The 17,978-nt window shown below is 38.6% G+C and overlaps 2 protein-coding genes across 7 annotated transcripts in view; one reads left to right on the forward strand and one right to left on the reverse strand.

Moving 5' to 3' along the window:
- The window catches only part of EIF2B3 (eukaryotic translation initiation factor 2B subunit gamma), a 124,391-nt gene that overhangs the window by 32,524 nt on the left and 73,889 nt on the right, over window positions 1–17,978 (forward strand). For all 6 annotated transcript variants that reach the window (XM_032430353.1, XM_032430376.1, XM_032430361.1 and 3 more), the window contains 2 exons: window positions 4,149–4,308; window positions 17,262–17,373. In XM_032430353.1, the coding sequence (XP_032286244.1) occupies window positions 4,149–4,308; window positions 17,262–17,373 (272 nt within the window). The remainder of the gene's footprint in view (window positions 1–4,148; window positions 4,309–17,261; window positions 17,374–17,978) is intronic.
- Window positions 13,336–15,810, reverse strand: LOC116641418 (40S ribosomal protein S29-like). The gene is made up of 2 exons (XM_032419130.1): window positions 15,807–15,810; window positions 13,336–13,936 (listed from the first exon to the last, which is right to left on the reverse strand). Exons 1-2 carry the CDS (start codon window positions 15,808–15,810, stop codon window positions 13,758–13,760), a joined length of 183 nt encoding a protein of 60 aa, XP_032275021.1. The 3' UTR covers window positions 13,336–13,757.

Genomic DNA, 17,978 nt, shown 5'->3' on the forward strand with positions numbered 1-17,978 from the left:
AAATAAAATCTTTAAAAAAAAAAAAAAAGAGGAGGAGGATTCTGTGTGCTATCTCTTCCTTAGCTTTCATGTACACAGGCTGATTTGTTAATGTTTGGTGGTTTCTAGATGGTGAGCTTAAGAATTTTTTTTTTTAGCTCAGTTAAAATCCAGAAGCAACTAAGATAGCCTTAAGCAGAAAAGTAGAAAAGAAATCCAAATTTGAACTTCATTTTATTTATTTATTTGATAGAGAATACAAGCAGGGGGAACTGCAGGCAGAGGGAGAGGGAGAAGCAGGCTCCCCACTGAGCAAGGAGCCCTATGCGGGGCTTGATCCCAGGACCCTGGGATCATGATCTGAGCTGAAGGCAGATAACTTAACCTACAGAGCTACCCAGGCGCCCCTCAGATTTGAACTTCTTAACTTGAAGAGGCTTTCAAAAGGAATTGTTCAGGCTGTAAGTAATGAGTTACATGTAGAAAAAGAAATGATGGTTCTGGTACAGAGTCTATATTCGGAATAAGAAATTTCAAGCAGTAAGCCAAGGCATTCTTATGGTTGAGCCTCACTTCCTTAGCAAACATGACTTTTTACTGTAGTAGAATGTGAGTTGAAATCATCCATTTTTCCCACCCAAAGCAGGAATCTTTATTTTAATTTATTTTTTTTAAGATTTTATTTATTTATTTCAGAGAGAAAGAGAGAGGGAATGAGCAGGGGGAGGGGCAGAGAGAAGCAGGCTCCCTGCTGAGTGCAGAGCCCACCGTGGAGCTCTATCCTAGGACGCTGAGATCAAGACCTGAGCTGAAGTCAGACACTTAGCTGACTGAGCCACCCAGGTGCCACAGGAATCTTGATTTTAAATTAAAATCTTAGAAAAGTGGGAACCACTTATAAAAATTTCCATGTAGATACTCATTTTATTCTTAAACCTGGAATAATTTAGCTAAATGTTTTTCAAACTTTTTAAAGTAGCAAAACCTGTTTTCCAAACCAAAGCTTATACAGAAACCCAGAAAATAAAATTAATAAAAGAGGACTTGCCCTGGGTGACTCAGAAAGGGCAATAGGAACCAGGCTTTACCTGAGGCACCTCTGGGAAACTGCAGGTGTGCTATTGAGAAATATTTGTGTAGTCAATTTAAATTGCAATGTAAGGAATTTGTTTTTCAATATATTATTTTGACAAATCTGTGTACTACATTTATGATGAAATGAAATAGCAGAATGTATAGGTAGAAATTTGTTTTAAAAATATTAAGTAGCGAGTGCCTGGGTGGCTCAGTCGGTTAAGCGGCTGCCTTCGGCTCAGGTCATGATCCCAGGGTTCTGGGATCGAGTCCCGCATCAGGCTCCTTGCTCAGCAGAGAGCCTGCTTCTCCCTCTGCCTGCCTGCCACTCCCCCTGCTTATGCTCTCTCTCTCTCACTCTCTCTGTGTCAAATAAATAAAGTCTTTTTTTTTTTTTTTTTTTTTTAAAGATTTTATTTATTTATTTGAGACAGAGAGAATGAGAGAGAGAGAGAGAGCACATGAGAGGGGGGAGGGTCAGAGGGAGAAGCAGACTCCCTGCCGAGCAGGGAGCCCGATGCGGGACTCGATCCAGGGACTCCAGGATCATGACCTGAGCCGAAGGCAGTCGCTTAACCAACTGAGCCACCCAGGCGCCCTTAAAAAAAAAAAAATTAAGTAGCCTTTCTTAGCCACTCACATTTTAACACTTTCTAGTCTAAGTTCCCTCTATGTTTCAGAATAGGGCCTGGCTGAGCATAGAGTAAGTGCTCAGTAAATGTCTGGTAAATAAATTGTTGCGAGTGATAATCCAGTTTCTGCCTGAGCACTTCTTATGATGGGAAGCTCATTGCCTTACAAAATTATTCTTTTTGACTAGCTCTGATTGACAGAAATAAGTTGATATGGAAACCAAAAATACTTTTCTTCATGTTTTACCTACTTGTTTGTAGTTTGGTCCTGGGCTCTTCAGCTAAAATTGCATTCTTCCTTAGACTTCCAAGTATTTAAAAAGTGCTATTATCTCTTCCTTAGCCCCACCCCATAATCCTTGTCCTGCCCACTGTGTCCCCCCCCCCCCCGCCACAATCTTTTCTCTACTAAACAACTTCTCCTCTTTCAGCTGTCGTGTTTCTAGCTCTTTCTCCATCTTAATCATCTTCTTATTGATACTTTTTTAGTTTATCAAGGTTACTCTTAAAATATGATACTCCAGTTGATAGCTAGTACCGGTAGGATTGGTACTAGACACACCAAAATTTAGAAGTATCTAAGATCTAAATTTAGGTGTTTTGGGTACCTAATACTGTAGACTAGAAACTCCCTTAAATGGGTCTTCAAACTAGCAAAGCTGTATTTCTTTAAACACTATTCACAAATAAAGATTATTTATTTATATGAATAGTCATTAAGGGTTGTTAAATCTTAGGTATTTATCTAACTACTGTAAACTGGTTTCTTTCTTTTTTTTTTTTTAAGATTTTATTTATTTATTTGAGAGAGAGAGAATGAGAAGAGAGCACATGAGAGGGGTTAGGGTCAGAGGGAGAAGCAGACTCCCTGCCGAGCAGGGAGCCCGGTGTGGGACTCGATCCAGGGACTCCAGGATCATGACCTGAGCTGAAGGAAGTCGCTTAATGAACTGAGCCACCCAGGCGCCCAAGTAAACTGGTTTCTTTGTCTGTAAAGTACATATAATAATAGTGCTTATGGCGTAAGGTTCTAAAGATTGGGAATGCATGCAAAGTGTTAATCACAATTCCTGGCCAATAGTACACATTCAGTAAATGTTAATTACTATTATTAGTTATTATTATAATTAATCTGAATTACTAGAAATGCAATCAGAATACCCACCACATGCCCTACGACCCAGCAATTGCACTACTGGGTATTTACCCCAAAGATACAAATGTAGTGATCCGAAGGGGCACATGCACCCCAGTGTTTATAGCAGCAATGTCCACAATAGCCAAACTATGGAAAGAGCCTAGATGTCCATCAACAGATGAATGGATAAAGATGTGGTATATATGTACAATGGAATATTATGCAGCCATCAAAAAATGAAATCTTGCCATTTGCAACGACATGGATGGAACTAGAGGGTATTATGCTGAGCGAAATAAGTCAATCGGAGAAAGACAAGTATCATATGATCTCACTGATACGAGGAATTTGAGAAACAAGACAGAGGATCATAGGGGAAGGGAGGGAAAATGAAACAAGAAGAAACCAGAGAGGGAGACAAACCATAAGAGACTCTTAATCTCAAACTAAGGGTTGCTTGAGTGGAGGGGGGTGGGAGGGATGGGGTGGCTGGGTGATGGACATTGGGGAGGGTATGTACTATGGAGTGCTATGATTTGTGTAAGACTGAAGAAACACAGACCTGTACCCCTGAAACAAATAATACATTATATGTTAACCAAAAAAAAAATTTTTTAAAGAATACCCACCACATGAGAACATCTCTTTTTACTTCCTTGATTTATTGATTCATTCATCAAATAGTTACTAAATGCCTATTACGTGCCAGACACTGTGGTAGTTAGGTCTCATATTTCTTATCTATAAAAATGGGAACTAAATAATATTAATAGTAACAATCCCACTCCATGGTGTTGTTATAAGAATTAAATGAGTGCTTTTTACATACTTGAGGTTGTATAGTATTGTTTACTAGTTAGATTGGTCTCCCGAGGGATGGGCATTATATTCATCCTTTTATTTTCTACTACTGTAGCAAAGTGACTGCTTTATAGGATTTTGTAACCATATGGAATCATCAGATTATGTGAAAATACTTTTCAAACTGTAAAGGATGTATAAATTAAGATCATTAATTCCACAGTCATGGAAATAGACAATGTGGTAGTTCTCAGACTCTGTTCCTTAGAGCCCAGGATTCCAGTGGTGCCTCAGATTGGGCAGCAATAAGGCACACACAAGGGGAGGTAGATATTCCAGACCTCCCCCAGCACAGTTTAGTTAGAACAGCCCTATTTATTTTACTTATTGTGCTGCTATAAAAAGGGTTTGAAAACAAGTGTCCAATTTGTGTGTGCTGCCAAGCCATTGTAAGTTTATCCTGTGATGATTTGTGTGATCCATTGTCTTTTGTGATATTGACTTTCCCCTTCTCCATTTGACAGACAGATGTGCTAGTCCTGAGCTGTGATCTCATAACAGATGTTGCCTTACATGAAGTTGTGGACCTGTTCAGAGCTCATGATGCATCACTTGCCATGTTAATGAGAAAAGGCCAAGATGGCTTAGAACAAGTTCCAGGTCAAAAGGTGGGGAAAAAACCAGGTAAGGAGTTTGATTTATTTATATGTTGGGTTTTTATAATAATAATAATTATTATTATTATTATCATTCATGCTTTCACTTAAACATTTACTGAGAAGTGACTGCACTGTAGGCGTTGTGCTAAGGGCTGATGGCATAAAGTCAAATAAGACTCAGTTCCCTGACTTGAAGAGGCTAAGAGCTATTGATTAGATTCTATAAAGTCCAAGACGCTTTTGTATGCAAAGAGGAGCGCTCAGAACTATTTGCAATTTAAGATCAAATTTTAGGTAACCTTTAAGTGATTAAAATGACTATTACAAGGGTAGAATGGTTGATTCTTTTGAAAGCTTCAATCACCCTAAATAGCCAATAAACAAGATAGTTGTTAACCATGCTTTTTCTTCTTAGGATTACAACGTACTTATCTTGGTATTTCCCTAGGATTCTAGTAGTAGGTTATTATTTCTTTTAATTGTCAGAGAGTGATAGTAATCTTGTCAGACCAAAAAGAAAAGGAATAATACTCTAGTCCAACCAAGATTATAGAATTTGGTTATTGACCTGTTGTTGATTTTTGGTTAAGGCACAGTTCCTGATTGCTTTTCCCAGAGTAGTTCAAGCCTGAGGCACCAATCCTATGACTGTGCTGCTTTTAATAACTGAACTAATGACCAGAAAGCTTTGTAAGATCACACCTTTTATATAGATTTTAGTATTTCCTGGAATGATGTATTTTTTTTCCCCTGGAATGATGTGTTTTTTAGGTTTTGCTTGGCCAACATTATATAACTCATTGTCCTGTCATTATTATTTATTGATGTAGTCTGTTACAATTATTAGAAGCTATGTATGGTTTATTAGTATCTCCTGGTTTTAATAGAGGCACCTAGAGCATTTCATTCCTAGGATTTGAGTGAACTAGTTTATATTTTTAGCTTTTTTTCCTTAGAGCATTTGGTTAATTTATAATTTTGGATTATAGCATTAAAACTTTTTAAATTGCTTTTTGTGTTCAAGTTGATCACCAGTGTGGATTAATTGTTGGGTCCTCGTTCTACCTTATCACTACCTATGATCCTCATGTTGATCAATCCTTTTGTTCTTGATGTAGTTTCTACTTTTGCAAGGTCTGGTTTGCTTATTCACAATTCCCTGCATTCTACCTTATACCTTTTCTACCTTATAAACAGGTGTATATTTTATAAATATGAATTTCTTGTTTCTTTTTTCATACTCCTCTACTTAAAACAGTTTAAAAAATCAAATACCTAGAGTTACTCTTCTTGGTATTAGAATTTTTTTAGTATATTTCATATTAGCTTTTACCTCTTAAGTATCATTATAAATGCATAGCTTTTCACAATTTTAAATTAGCTGTAAGTATTATCTGTCTACCCATCCATTTAAAACTGTTTGATGCTTAAACTGTCACACCTTGGCCAGTGAAAGTTCGTATAAGCTGGCTTGTCTCTCTTTGAAAACATACGATGTATACAGGTAACCTGCTGTTGAGCTGGAGTGTGAGTATGGAGGACAGGGAAGCAGGAAATGGGACTGGAGAGGATACAGGGATCAGACTAAAGAGTTTGAACTTTACCCTCAAAAGAGTGGGGAGTTGTTGAGGAATTTTAAACAAGAGAATGTCATGATCAGATTTGTGTTATAGAAAGATTTTCCATTCTTAACATGAAATTTAGAATTTCTCAATATCTGTATTTTGTTATATTTGAAGGCTATTTCACCTAGATAACTAAGGGGGGGTTGTTTTTTTAAGCAAGAGAGTGGGGTGGGGGAGCGGGTGGAGGGGGAGGAGAGGGAGAAAGAGAGAGAGAATCTTAAGCAGGCTCCGGGCCCAGCATGGAGCCTGATGTGAGGCTTGATCTCACAACACTGAGATCGTGACCTGAGCCGAAATCGAGACTCCGACACTTAACCGACTGGGCCACCCAGGCGCCACCAGATAACTGAGTTTTAAATTCCTCCCATGGAATGTTATGCATTTCAATGATAAGCATTTTTTTTTTTTTTAAGAATCCTAAATTGGGGCACCTGGGTGGCTCAATTGTTAAGCGTCCGCCTTCGGCTCAGGTCATGATCCCAGGGTCCTGGGATCGAGCCCCGCATCGGGCTCCCTGCTCCGTGGGAAGCCTGCTTCTCCCTCTCCCACTCCCCCTGCTTGTGTTCCCTCTCTCGCTGTGTCTCTCTCTGTCAAATAAATAAATAAAATCTTTAAAAAAAAAAAAAGAATCCTGAATTTCTCAGATTGTATATTTGGTCTGCCTGTTGGCTGCTATTATGTGCCAGAACAACCAGCAGTCCCCTCTTTCCCAGGTTTTGTTTAATAGAGCGGATCTCCTGTGTCCAAGTTTCCCGGTGGTGTTCTTACGGACTTATAGGAGAATGGCTATTGGCTAGATGTTTCAGGAGCCATCTTTCCCCTTCTTGCTACTTTCGTCTCAGAAGATTTGTAGATGTAGATTCTGAGGAGGGCAGGAAAAAATTCATGTTTGGATTTTTTGGACTGTTGTTTGTTTGTTTTTTCCCTGCTCCAGGCTTTTATACATGTTGTTCTCTGCCCAAAATGCTCTCCATCCCCTCTCCCCACAACACATGTGCTGTAAATTTAGCTTAGCCTTCAAGTTCTTTTCTGAGAAGGGCCTTCCTTGACCCTCTAATATGCAGTTATACCCCCTTATTTGCCTACATATGGCGGCACTGCTCTCTTATTTACTCTCTCCTCTCCTTGGCCATAAGCTCTTTGAGAGCTGGGATCATCATATTCTATTTTGTTTATTTTATCCCCAGCATTTGGCCCAGTTATGGCCCATGGTAAGAAGTCAGTACATATTATTGAATGGTTGAGGAGCTGGCCTATAAAGGCAGCTCTTACTATCCCCCGCCCAGGTAAGAGAAAGTAGATTCAACTTTTATTTAGCTCATCCAGTTCTCAGACTCCTCTCCAGTTCTTAGAGTTATATAGCCTTGGTCCAAGCTCGATTCAGTAAATATCAGTGTGCTTAAGAATCACACAAGTGAGGGGCGCCTGGGTGGCTCAGTCGGTTAAGCATCTGCCTTCAGCTCAGGTCATGATCCCAGGGTCCTGGATCGAGCCCCGCATCGGGTTCCCTGCTCAGCGGGAAGCCTGCTTCTCCCTCTCCCACTCCCCCTGCTTGTGTTCCCTCTCTCTCTGTCAAATAAATAAAATCTTTAAAAAAAAAAAAAAAAGAATCACACAAGTGAAAGCTGTCACTTGGCTGTCACCTTTCAATCAGCTTAGGTCCCTGTGCACTAACAGGGAGGCATTCTGAGCCTATATTTCTTTTGCTTCAGCTTTCTTTATTTCTCAAAGCTGTACTACAAGAAAACTTCTCCTGCTTGGGTTTCTGTTTTATCTCTTTTCTCAATTTCCAACCACCACCCCCTTTTTTTCCTAATTATATTTAACAGAAGTGACTTGAAATCCCAGCATACTCAAAACCGAAATTCTTGTGATTGAGGAAATAGCCTATAGAAGTAGATTCAAATATCCTAGAATTTATAAGTCACAGTGTGAGAAGTACAATAATAAGAGCATATGCAAAATACAGGGAGCAATTTAATGTCCTAATTATGGGGAAATATATTTAAAGGCACAATATTTAAAAAGAAGGAGGTGAACAATTTACTGATATGCAGACAGGGTGGTTGGTATGAAATCAGATCCCTGACTTACAAATGCATTAAATTTTGATGTAGTCATTGAATTTAAAACATACTATAGATAAAGTTTATGATAAGCCTTATATGGGAAACTAAGAATATCTAGATTTGCTCTCAAACTAAAACCCAGTAAATGGACTGAACTAATCTTACACTATATGTTAACTAACTGGAATTTATTTTTTTCTTTAAAGATTTTATTTATTTATTTGAGAGAGAGACAGAGAGCATGAGCAGGGGGAGGAGGCAGAGGGAGAGGGAGAAGCAGACTCCCTGCTGAGCAGGAAGCCCTACACAGGGCGATCCCAGGACCCAGAGGTCATGACCTGAGCCGAAGATAGACGCTTAACTGACTGAGCCACCCAGGTGCCCCACTAACTGGAATGTAAATAAAAACATGAAACTAAAAAAAATTTTAATAATTATGAAATAAAATAAAATCCAGTGAATGGGGCTAGGTAGTTTTGTTATTTATCAAGTTTTATATCCATTTATGGCCTACTAGCATTTTGTAAATAGTTGCTCAGAATCAAATCATTGGTAAGTGGTAGAATCTGAACTTGAACCTATGCTTTCTGACTCCATAGCCTGAGCTTTCTTTTTCTTTCCTTTTTTGAATTTAGTTTTTATTTTCATCAAAGTTTTATATGTTCATAATTTAAAGAATGATGGAATTATCCAGGGTATATTATAATAAATAGCAGTCCTTCACCATGTCTATCCTCACCTTACTCAGAGGTAACCACTTTCAACCTATTTAGGTAATTTTTTTTTCACATTTAACTTCACATCTCCAAAGGACATGCTTCTGTTTGCTATGTCTTGGTATTTTAAGTTTTAGGAATTATTTACTTCCTACTATAGAACTTAAAGATTTAGTTCTGTTTTACCACATCCTCTACCCCCACCACATACATGCAAACTCCCAGTTTCCCCATTTATTGCAGTGCTTATTAATGAATATTTAATGTTTACATTACTGTAACTGTTTAAATGTTATTCACAAGAGACGGCTGGATGGCTCAGTCTGTTAAGCGTCTGCCTTTGGCTCAGGTCATGATCCCAGGGTCCTGGGATCAAGCCTCCTATTGGGCTACGTGCTCAGTGGAGAGCTTACTTTTCCCTCTCCCTTGTTCCTCCCCACCGCTTGTGCTCCCTCTCTCTTTCTCTCTCAAATAAATAAAATCTTTAAAAAAAATTAAATGATATTCACAGCTGAACCTTGTATATGATTACTTTTCTCTTTCCTCTTTTTTATTTTCCTAAAAATTGTCTTGTTTTTTCATTTGCTTAGTATTTCATTTTCTATGTATTTATTACTAATTCAACCTTAGCCCCACTTGTGTGAATTTCTTCTCATTACTTTCCAACACTTTAAATGTTCTCTCAGTTTCAAACTCTTGAAGATATTTCTCCTAGAACTTTTCTGGATTAGTAGCTCTTCTGTAGAACTGTCATTTTAGATTCACCCTTCACTCTCATAATTTTCCTCTTAGTTTATACTCACTTTTTTCTGGAACATATCCTCTGGTAGCCTTCTGAGATGGGGTTCATGAAAAGTAAATTTTTTGAGTTTTTGCATGTCATTATTCTGTCCCAATGTTTGTTTGATATTTTGGCTAGGTATAATCTTCTCTTGGAAATTATGTCCCTTTGGGGCACCTGGGTGGTTTAATCAGTTAAGTGTCTGCCTTCAGCTCAGGTCACGATCCTGGAGTCCAGGGATTGAGCTACGCACCGGGCTCATCTGCTTCTCCCTCTGCCTCTCCCCCCACTCGTGTTTTCTCTCTCAACTCGCGCGCTCTCTCTCTCTCAAATAAATAATAAAATCTTTTTTTTAAAAAAAGGAAATCATGTCCCCTCAAAATGCTGAAGGTATTATCTCACTGTCTTCTAGCTTTTCTGTTAAGTCTAACACCATTCTGATTCTTCATTCTCTGCATGAAAACTTTTCCCCCCCTTTTGGGAAGCTTCTAGGATCTTTCTCTTTCCAAAGTTATAAAATTTCACACTGATTGTCTTTGGTACAGTCTAATGTCATCCCCTATGTTGGATGCTGATGGGCCTTTCGATCTGAAAAGTCAAGTCCTCAGTTCTGAAAATTTTCTCAAACTAATCTCTTTTTTTCTTTTTAACTCACCAGCAAACTTAAACTTTAAAATAACTTCTACTAGTGTGATCTCCACCCCCCTCTCCAAATTGTTGTTGTTCCTGTTTTTTGTTTTTTGTTTTTGTTTTTAAGATTTTATTTATTTATTTGAGAGAGAGTGAGAGAGAGAAAACACGAGAGAGGGGGGAGGGTCAGAGGGAGAAGCAGACTTCCCGCTGAGCAGGGAGCACGATGCGGGGCTCAATCCCAGGACCCTGGCATCATGACCTGAGCTAAAGGCAGACGCTTAAGGGACTGAGCCACCCAGGCACCCCAGTATCTGACTCTTGATCTCAGCTCAGGTCTCAAATCTCAGGGTGATGAGTTCAAGCCCCATATTGGGCTCCACGCTGAGCATGGAGCCTACATTTAAAAAAAAAAAAAACATAGCTATTACCAAAAAGATTAGAAATAACAAATGTTGGTGAGGATATGTAGAAAAGGGAACTCTCATGTACTGTTGGTGGGAATGTAAATTGGTGCAGTCACTTTGGAAAATGGTGTGGAAGTTCCTTAAAAAATTAAAAATAGAATTACCATATGATCCAATAATTCCACTTCTGAGTTTTTCTCCAAAGAAAATGAAAACACTAATTCAAAAAGATATATGCAACCCCTTTGTTCCTTGGAGCATTATTTATAGTGGCCAAGATATGGAAACAACCTAAGTGTCCTTCAGTACATGAATGGATAAAGAAATTGTGTTATCTGTACACAATGGAATACTATTCAGCCATAAAAAAGAATGAAATCTTGCCATTTGCAACAACATGGATGGACCTCAAGGATATTATGCTAAGTGAAATAAGTCAGACAGAAAGACAGATACCATATGATCTCTTTTACATGTGCAATCTAAACAAAAAAAATTGGGGGTGCCTGGGTGGCTCAGTCGTTAAGCATCTGCCTTCGGCTCAGGTCATGGTCCCAGGGTCCTGGGATCGAGTCCCGCATCGGGCTCCCTGCTCAGCGGGAAGCCTGCTTCTCCCTCTGCTACTCCCCCTGCTTGTGTTCCCTCCCTCTGTGTCTCTCTCTGTCAAATAAATAAATAAAATCTTTAAAAAATAAAATAAAATAAAAATAAATAAATAAATAAAATTTAAACTAAGCTCATAGAGGGACACCTGGGTGGCTCAGTTAGTTAAGCATCTGCCTTCGGCTCAGGTCATGATCCCAGGGTCCTGGGATTGAGTCCCACATTGGGCTCCCTGCTCAGCAGGGAGCCTGCTTCTCCCCCTGCTTGTGCTGTCTCTCTCTCTGACAAATAAATAAATAAAATCTTTAAAAAAACAAAACAAGGGGCGCCTGGGTGGCTCAGTTGGTTAAGCGACTGCCTTCGGCTCAGGTCATGATCCTGGAGTCCCGGGATCGAGTCCCGCATCGGGCTCCCTGCTCAGCGGGGGGTCTGCTTCTCCCTCTGACCCTCGTCCCTCTCATGCTCTCTGTCTCTCATTCTCTTTCTCAAATAAATAAATAAAATCTTTAAAAAAAAAAAAAAAATTAAAAAAACTAAGCTCATAGATACAGAGAACAGATTGGTGGTTTCCAGAGATAAGGAGTGGGGGATGGGAGAAATGGGTGAACTGCTTTTGTTTTATTTTGTTTTAGTTTAAATAAATTGAATTTTTTAGGGATGCCTGGGTGACTCAGTTGGTTAAGCATTTGCCTTCGGCTCAGGTCATGATCCCGGGTCCCAGGATCGAGCCTGTTTCTCCCCTTGCCCCTCCCCCTGCTTGTGTGCTCTCTCTCTCTCTCAAATAAATAAATAAAAATCTTTTAAAAAATAAAATAAATTGCATTTTTAGAAATGTAAAGTTAAAACCTGCAAAAAAAAAATAGCATGATGTGTGTAATCTTCTGCTTGTTCATGATTCTTTAGGTTGGCAGTTTGGCCTGTTGTAACTGAGTTGGCTCATTTCTGTTCAAGTGATTATCAGCTAGTGTATGTTATCTGTTGCTGCCAGTGTATAAATCATTGTTGTGTAAACAAATTACCATAAACTTAACATCCTAAAACAATACCGTGGGTCAGGACTCCAGGCATTACTTAGTTGGGCCCTCTGATTCAGAGTCTTTTACAAGGCTGAAATCAAGGTGTCAGCCAGGGTTGAGGTCTCATCTGAAGGCTCAGCTAGGAAAGGATTTGCTTCTAAGCTAACTTGTTTATTGGCAGAAATTCAGTTCCCTAAGGACTGTTGGACTGAGAGCCTCAGTTTCTAACTGGCTGTTGGCCAGAGACTGCCCTCATTTCTTTATCACTTGGGCCCCTTCAACAGAACAACTTGTTTCACCAAAGCCAGCAAGGGAAAGAATCTTCTAGCAAGACAGAAATTACAAAGTTATGTGACTGAATCACAAAAGTAGTATCTTATCACTTTGCCACATTCTTTTGGTTAGAAGCAAGTTGCTAGGCCAGCCCATATTCAGTGGGAGGGGCTACAGAAGGGTGTGAATACCAAGAGGCAATTAGCATTCTTAGAGACTACCTACCACAGTTGGGCTCATGAATATGTCTAGGGCCTCAGCTGTGATAGTTGAGTTTCTCTTTCCATTTAGTCTGTTAACATACTGGAAGCCCAAACTTGTTCACGTGACAGCAGCAGGTTCTAAAAGAGTAAGAGAAGAAACTACAAACAAGGTCTCTTGAAGCTAAGCTTGGAACTCAGACTGTATCACTTTCATTGCATTCTTTAAAGCTAGTTGCTAGGCCAGCCTGGATATAAAGGATGGGGAACTAGACCTTACCTCTTTTTTATTTTCCTCCCATGAGCACTTTTTTTTTCCTTCAATTTTTTTTATGGTAATAAAATACACATAAAATTTACCATCTTTTTTAAGTGTACAGTTCAGTGCTGTTAAATACATTTATAATGTTGTGCAACCATCACCACCATCCATCTCCATAACTCTTTTCATCTTGTGAAACTGGAACTCAATAACTTCCCATTTCCCCTCCCCGTAGCCCCCGAAAACCAGCATGATACTTTCTGTCTCTATGATTTTGACTACTTTAAGTACCATATATAAGTGGAATTATACAGTATTTGTCTTTTTGTCACTGGCTTATTTCACATAATATAATGTCCTCAAGGTTCATCTGTGTTTAGCATATTGCAGAATTTCCTTCATTTTTAAGGCTGAATATTTTCTTGTATGTATATATTGCATTTTGCTTATCCATTACTCCATCAGTGGACACTTGGGTTGTTTTCACATTTTAGCTATTGTGAATAATGCTTTTATGAACAGGGGTGTACACATGTCTCTGTGAAACCCTGCCTCTAATTCTTTGGGGTGGTATATCCAGAAGTAGAATTGCTGAATTATGTGGGAATTCTATTTTTAATTTTTTGAGGAACCGCCATACTATTTTATATGGTAGCTATACCATTTTACATTCTAGACCTTACCTCTTGAAGGGAAGAACAACAAATTTGTAACCCTTTTAAATCTACTGTATACATTTTTTTTCCATAATTGAAGTATTTTTATTCTATGTACAATGAGTTGGCATTAAGGGAGGTATCTTGGATATCTACAGTTAACAATGAGTTGGCATTAAGGGAGGTACCTTGGATATCTACATTTAAGAATGGATGACCCATTCAGGGAAGTTCACTTAATCCAACTTAATGAAGCCTATATCCTTTGCATACTGACAGAAACACTGGCAGCATATATTGAGACCAAATTTCAGGATCAAACCATGCTGGTTTGAGCAGCCATGGTGAGAACAAGAACCCTGACGAAATTTCCTCAAATGGCTCCAGTAGAGCTGCTGGTGACTCGTCTTGCTCTCTCAGCTGCAACGAGGCAAAAGGACTACTATATACATTTTTAGTTTTGATTTGCTAATATTTTATTTAGGATCCTTGTACTTATATAATAAATGAATATGCCTTTCTCATAATATTTTTGTCTGGTCTTGGCATCAGGATCATGCTAGCCTTATAAAATGAGTTGAAATTCCCTACTATAAACATAATGCCTGTCATAGGGGAGGTGCACAAGTATATTTATTAGTTGAATGAATGAATGGATAAGTAAATGACTATAGAGAAGACAGAAGGGTCAGTCAGACTAGTAAAAATCAACTAGAAAAAAAAATGTGAGTAGTTGACAGAATTTTTTTTTAATGGAAATTCATAGTTTTAACTGTTTTCTTAATCTCATTTGTGTAGTCTTCTTAGGGTAGACATTCTGATGTTACCTGCTCTGCTCCCAAAGTAGAATTTACTTTGTTAGAACAGAAAGAAACCTTTCCCAAGTTCCTATAATTTGTAGCATATTCTGAGGTCCTAGTTACTATGGTAGCTACAAGGAAGCAAATTCAAGGAGGGGACCCTGAGAGTGAGGAATGTGAGTAAAGAGCACATAGCTGAGCATTGGACTTGGAAATCACTGCTCCCAGGACATTCAGTAATTCAAGGTTTTGTGGGCTGAAGGACTTGGATAGAGTAAGCACTCCAAATTATATCCAAAAATAACATCTATGTGTTTCTTTTTAAAATATTGGCTCATAATCAGACTGTTGCAGACTGTTACATTCTCAAGTTTCCTTGTAATGGATGAATTGATATATGTCATATCTACTGTGTGGCATTTGAAATTCTCTGCAAAATTTGCTTCAACTGAAATTTCCTGTAAAATTAACCTTCAAATTGGCATTATTTATGCTTCCTTCTTTAGAGTTCACTAATTTCGGTTATTGAAAAGAAACAACATACAACTTTTTTTTTTTAGTTTGTTTATTTATTTAAGTAATCTCTACATCTAGTGTGGGGCTCAAATTCATGACCATGAGATCAAGAGTCACATATTATTCTGACTGAGCCAGCCGTGTGCCCCAACATATAACTTTTTATGATAGTTTTTCCCTATTTAGATTCAGACACTGCATGTGAATAGATGACCAGAAACCGTCTGAAGGAAAGAATGCTTTCAAGCACCTGGGCTAAACACATTATACACTTGAGTACTACATTACGTTCTAGGTATATAGACAGCTTCAGCCAACAGTGAAACATGTTCAGTTATGTAGTAGCTGTTGTCTATCAGTAGGAGGCAGAAAAATTCATCTTTTTTTTTTTTAAAGATTTTATTTATTCATTTGACAGAGAGAGAGATAGCAAGAGCAGGAACACAGGCGGGGGAGCGGGAGAGAGAGAGAAGCAGGCTTCCCGCGGAGCAGGGAACCCGATGCGGGGCTCGATCCCAGGACCCTGGGATCATGACCTGAGCCGAAGGCAGATGCTTAACGACTGAGCCACCCAGGCGCCCCGAAAAATTCATCTTTAGAAATATTTTTCTTAGTTGGTTAAGCGTCGGACTCTTAATCTCAGCTCAGGTCTTGATCTCAGGGTCATGAGTTCAAGCCCCGTGTTGGGCTCCACACTGGGTATGGAGCCTGCTTAAGAAAAGAAAGGAAGAAAAAAGAAATATTATTGTTCTAGAGCTCAACTTTTTTTTTTCTCTCTTTTTTGAAGAGATATTAAATCCTTTATTTGATTGTTGTGAGGATCAAATGAGAGCATGTATTTTGTTTAATTTTTTAAACGTAAACATTTAATGTTTGAGTTAAGCTCTTATACCATTATAAGAGCTTTACAAATATTAACTGATTTAGTCCTCCTAACAAGCCTGGGTGAGGTGGGCACTATTATGATACCCATTTTGCAGATGAAACTGAGGAATAGAAAAGTAACTTGCTCAAAGACATACAGCTGGTAAGTGGGATTTATACCCAGGTGGTTAGGCCTCAGAGGCCCTCTTCTTTATCATGATGCTATGCTGCCATGTGAACATGCTTTTGTAAGCTATAGACAGATACTGTACAGACGTTAGTAGGAGTTTTTATTAAGTGCCTGACACTGTACTAGATGTTATAAGAGATATAAAGGAATCATAAGCCTGCCTTTGAAGAATTTATAATCTGGTTGGCAGAAAGAAATATAACACAGAAAACAGCAATAATATGACAGCCTGTATCATCACCGTCTACCAGAGAACTCTCCACATTAGTAAATATACACCTTGTTTTCTTTCAATGCTCTCTTATACAGCATAAAATCTAATGCATAATAGACATATAGTTAATGTTGGTTAATGTACATGTCTTTATTTAATGTTATTCCCATTTCCATAGTGAGCAGAGCTAGGGTATTTTTTTTTTTTTTTTAAAGATTTTATTTATTTGAGAGAGAGAATGAGAGAGAGAGCATGAGAGGGGGAGGGTCAGAGGGAGAAGCAGACTCCCCGCCTAGCAGGGAGCCCGATGCGGGACTCGATCCCGGGACTGCAGGATCATACCTGAGCCGAAGGCAGTCGCTTAACCAACTGAGCCACCCAGGTGCCCCAGAGCTAGGGTATTATTTGCAGAGAAAGAATTCCTTGTTATACTTCCCTTCTGTGCCATGTAATGAGTTTATGGATCATCCACTTATTCGGCTTTTTATTTTTAATTTTTATTTACTTATATTTGACAAATAAAAATTATATATATTTAAAGTGTACAGTGATGTTTTGATATATGTAGATGTGATTGTGAAATGATTACCACAGTCAAACTAATTAACATATCTACCACCTCCTTAACTCTTAGTTTTTGAGATAATTTCACATTTATAGAGTGATTACAAGACTAGTAGAGAACTTATATATCCTTTACCCAGATTCCCCAAATGTTAACGTTTGTTCTATCATTCTCTTGTATAATATGTATACACAATATATTACATATCCTATTATTATATTTCTCAGCTATTTGAGAATAAGTTGCAGATATGATTCCCTTTACCTTTAACTACATCAGTGTGTATCCTGCACCCCACCCCTCACTGCTACCCAATAAAGGACAGTCTGTTAAAACAGGAAATTACACTGCTACAATACTTTAATCTACAGATCTTATTCAGACTTCACCAGTTAACCTAATAATATCCTTTAGAACAATACAAAAACATTTTGACTACCCATGTTTTAAACATTGTGATAAGTATATGCTATATGACAATCCTGTATTTAGTTCCAAGAGAATTGTGAGCAGGTGCCCTGTCTCCCTGACTTAGTCATGCAGGCAGGGGCAAATGGCTTTGTTTGATTTCCCTTCTTTTGTATGATTCAGTGGAGCAGCGTGACTTCATTGGAGTGGACAGCACAGGAAAGAGGCTGCTCTTCATGGCTAATGAAGCGGACTTGGATGAAGAGCTGGTCATTAAGGGATCCATCCTGCAGAAGTAAGCCCTAGGGTTTTTCTTTCTGGCAATTCTCCTTGTCTTAAAACAAAATAAAACCACCCAGTGGATGGGAAAGGGGGAATGAAAATAGATTATACTGTGTGAAATTGACAAAAGTATGTGACTGTTTTCCCATGAGGCGGATGAAGGCTTTTCTTCACTGTACAAGCTTAGCTTTTCCCTGTGTCTTTTCTTGCCAAGGTAGAGTCAAATCCTGCATAGCAGTAGGGCAAAGCAGCTGTGGGGAGAAGAGGGAACAGGACTGTCTTTCTAACAGTGTTCTAGAACTTCCTTTTCTTTTTTTTAATGGTGGTAAGCACACAACATAAAATTTACCATCTTAACCACTTCTAAGTGTACAGTTTACTAGTGTTAAACATATTCACATTATTGTGAAACAGATCTCCAGAACTTTTTCATTTGGCAGAACTGAAGTTTTGCATCTGTTAAACAACAACTCTTCTCTTTTTCCTGTCCCCAGCTCCTGGTTACCACCATTTGACTTTCTGTTTCTATGAATTTGACTACTTTAGATACCTCAGATAAGTGGAATTATGCAGTATTTGGCCTTTGTTGACTGGCTTATTTCACTTAGTATAATATCC

Source organism: Phoca vitulina, unplaced genomic scaffold (assembly GCF_004348235.1).
Source record: "Phoca vitulina isolate PV1807 unplaced genomic scaffold, GSC_HSeal_1.0 scaffold2, whole genome shotgun sequence".
Taxonomy (NCBI): Eukaryota; Metazoa; Chordata; class Mammalia; order Carnivora; family Phocidae; genus Phoca; species Phoca vitulina.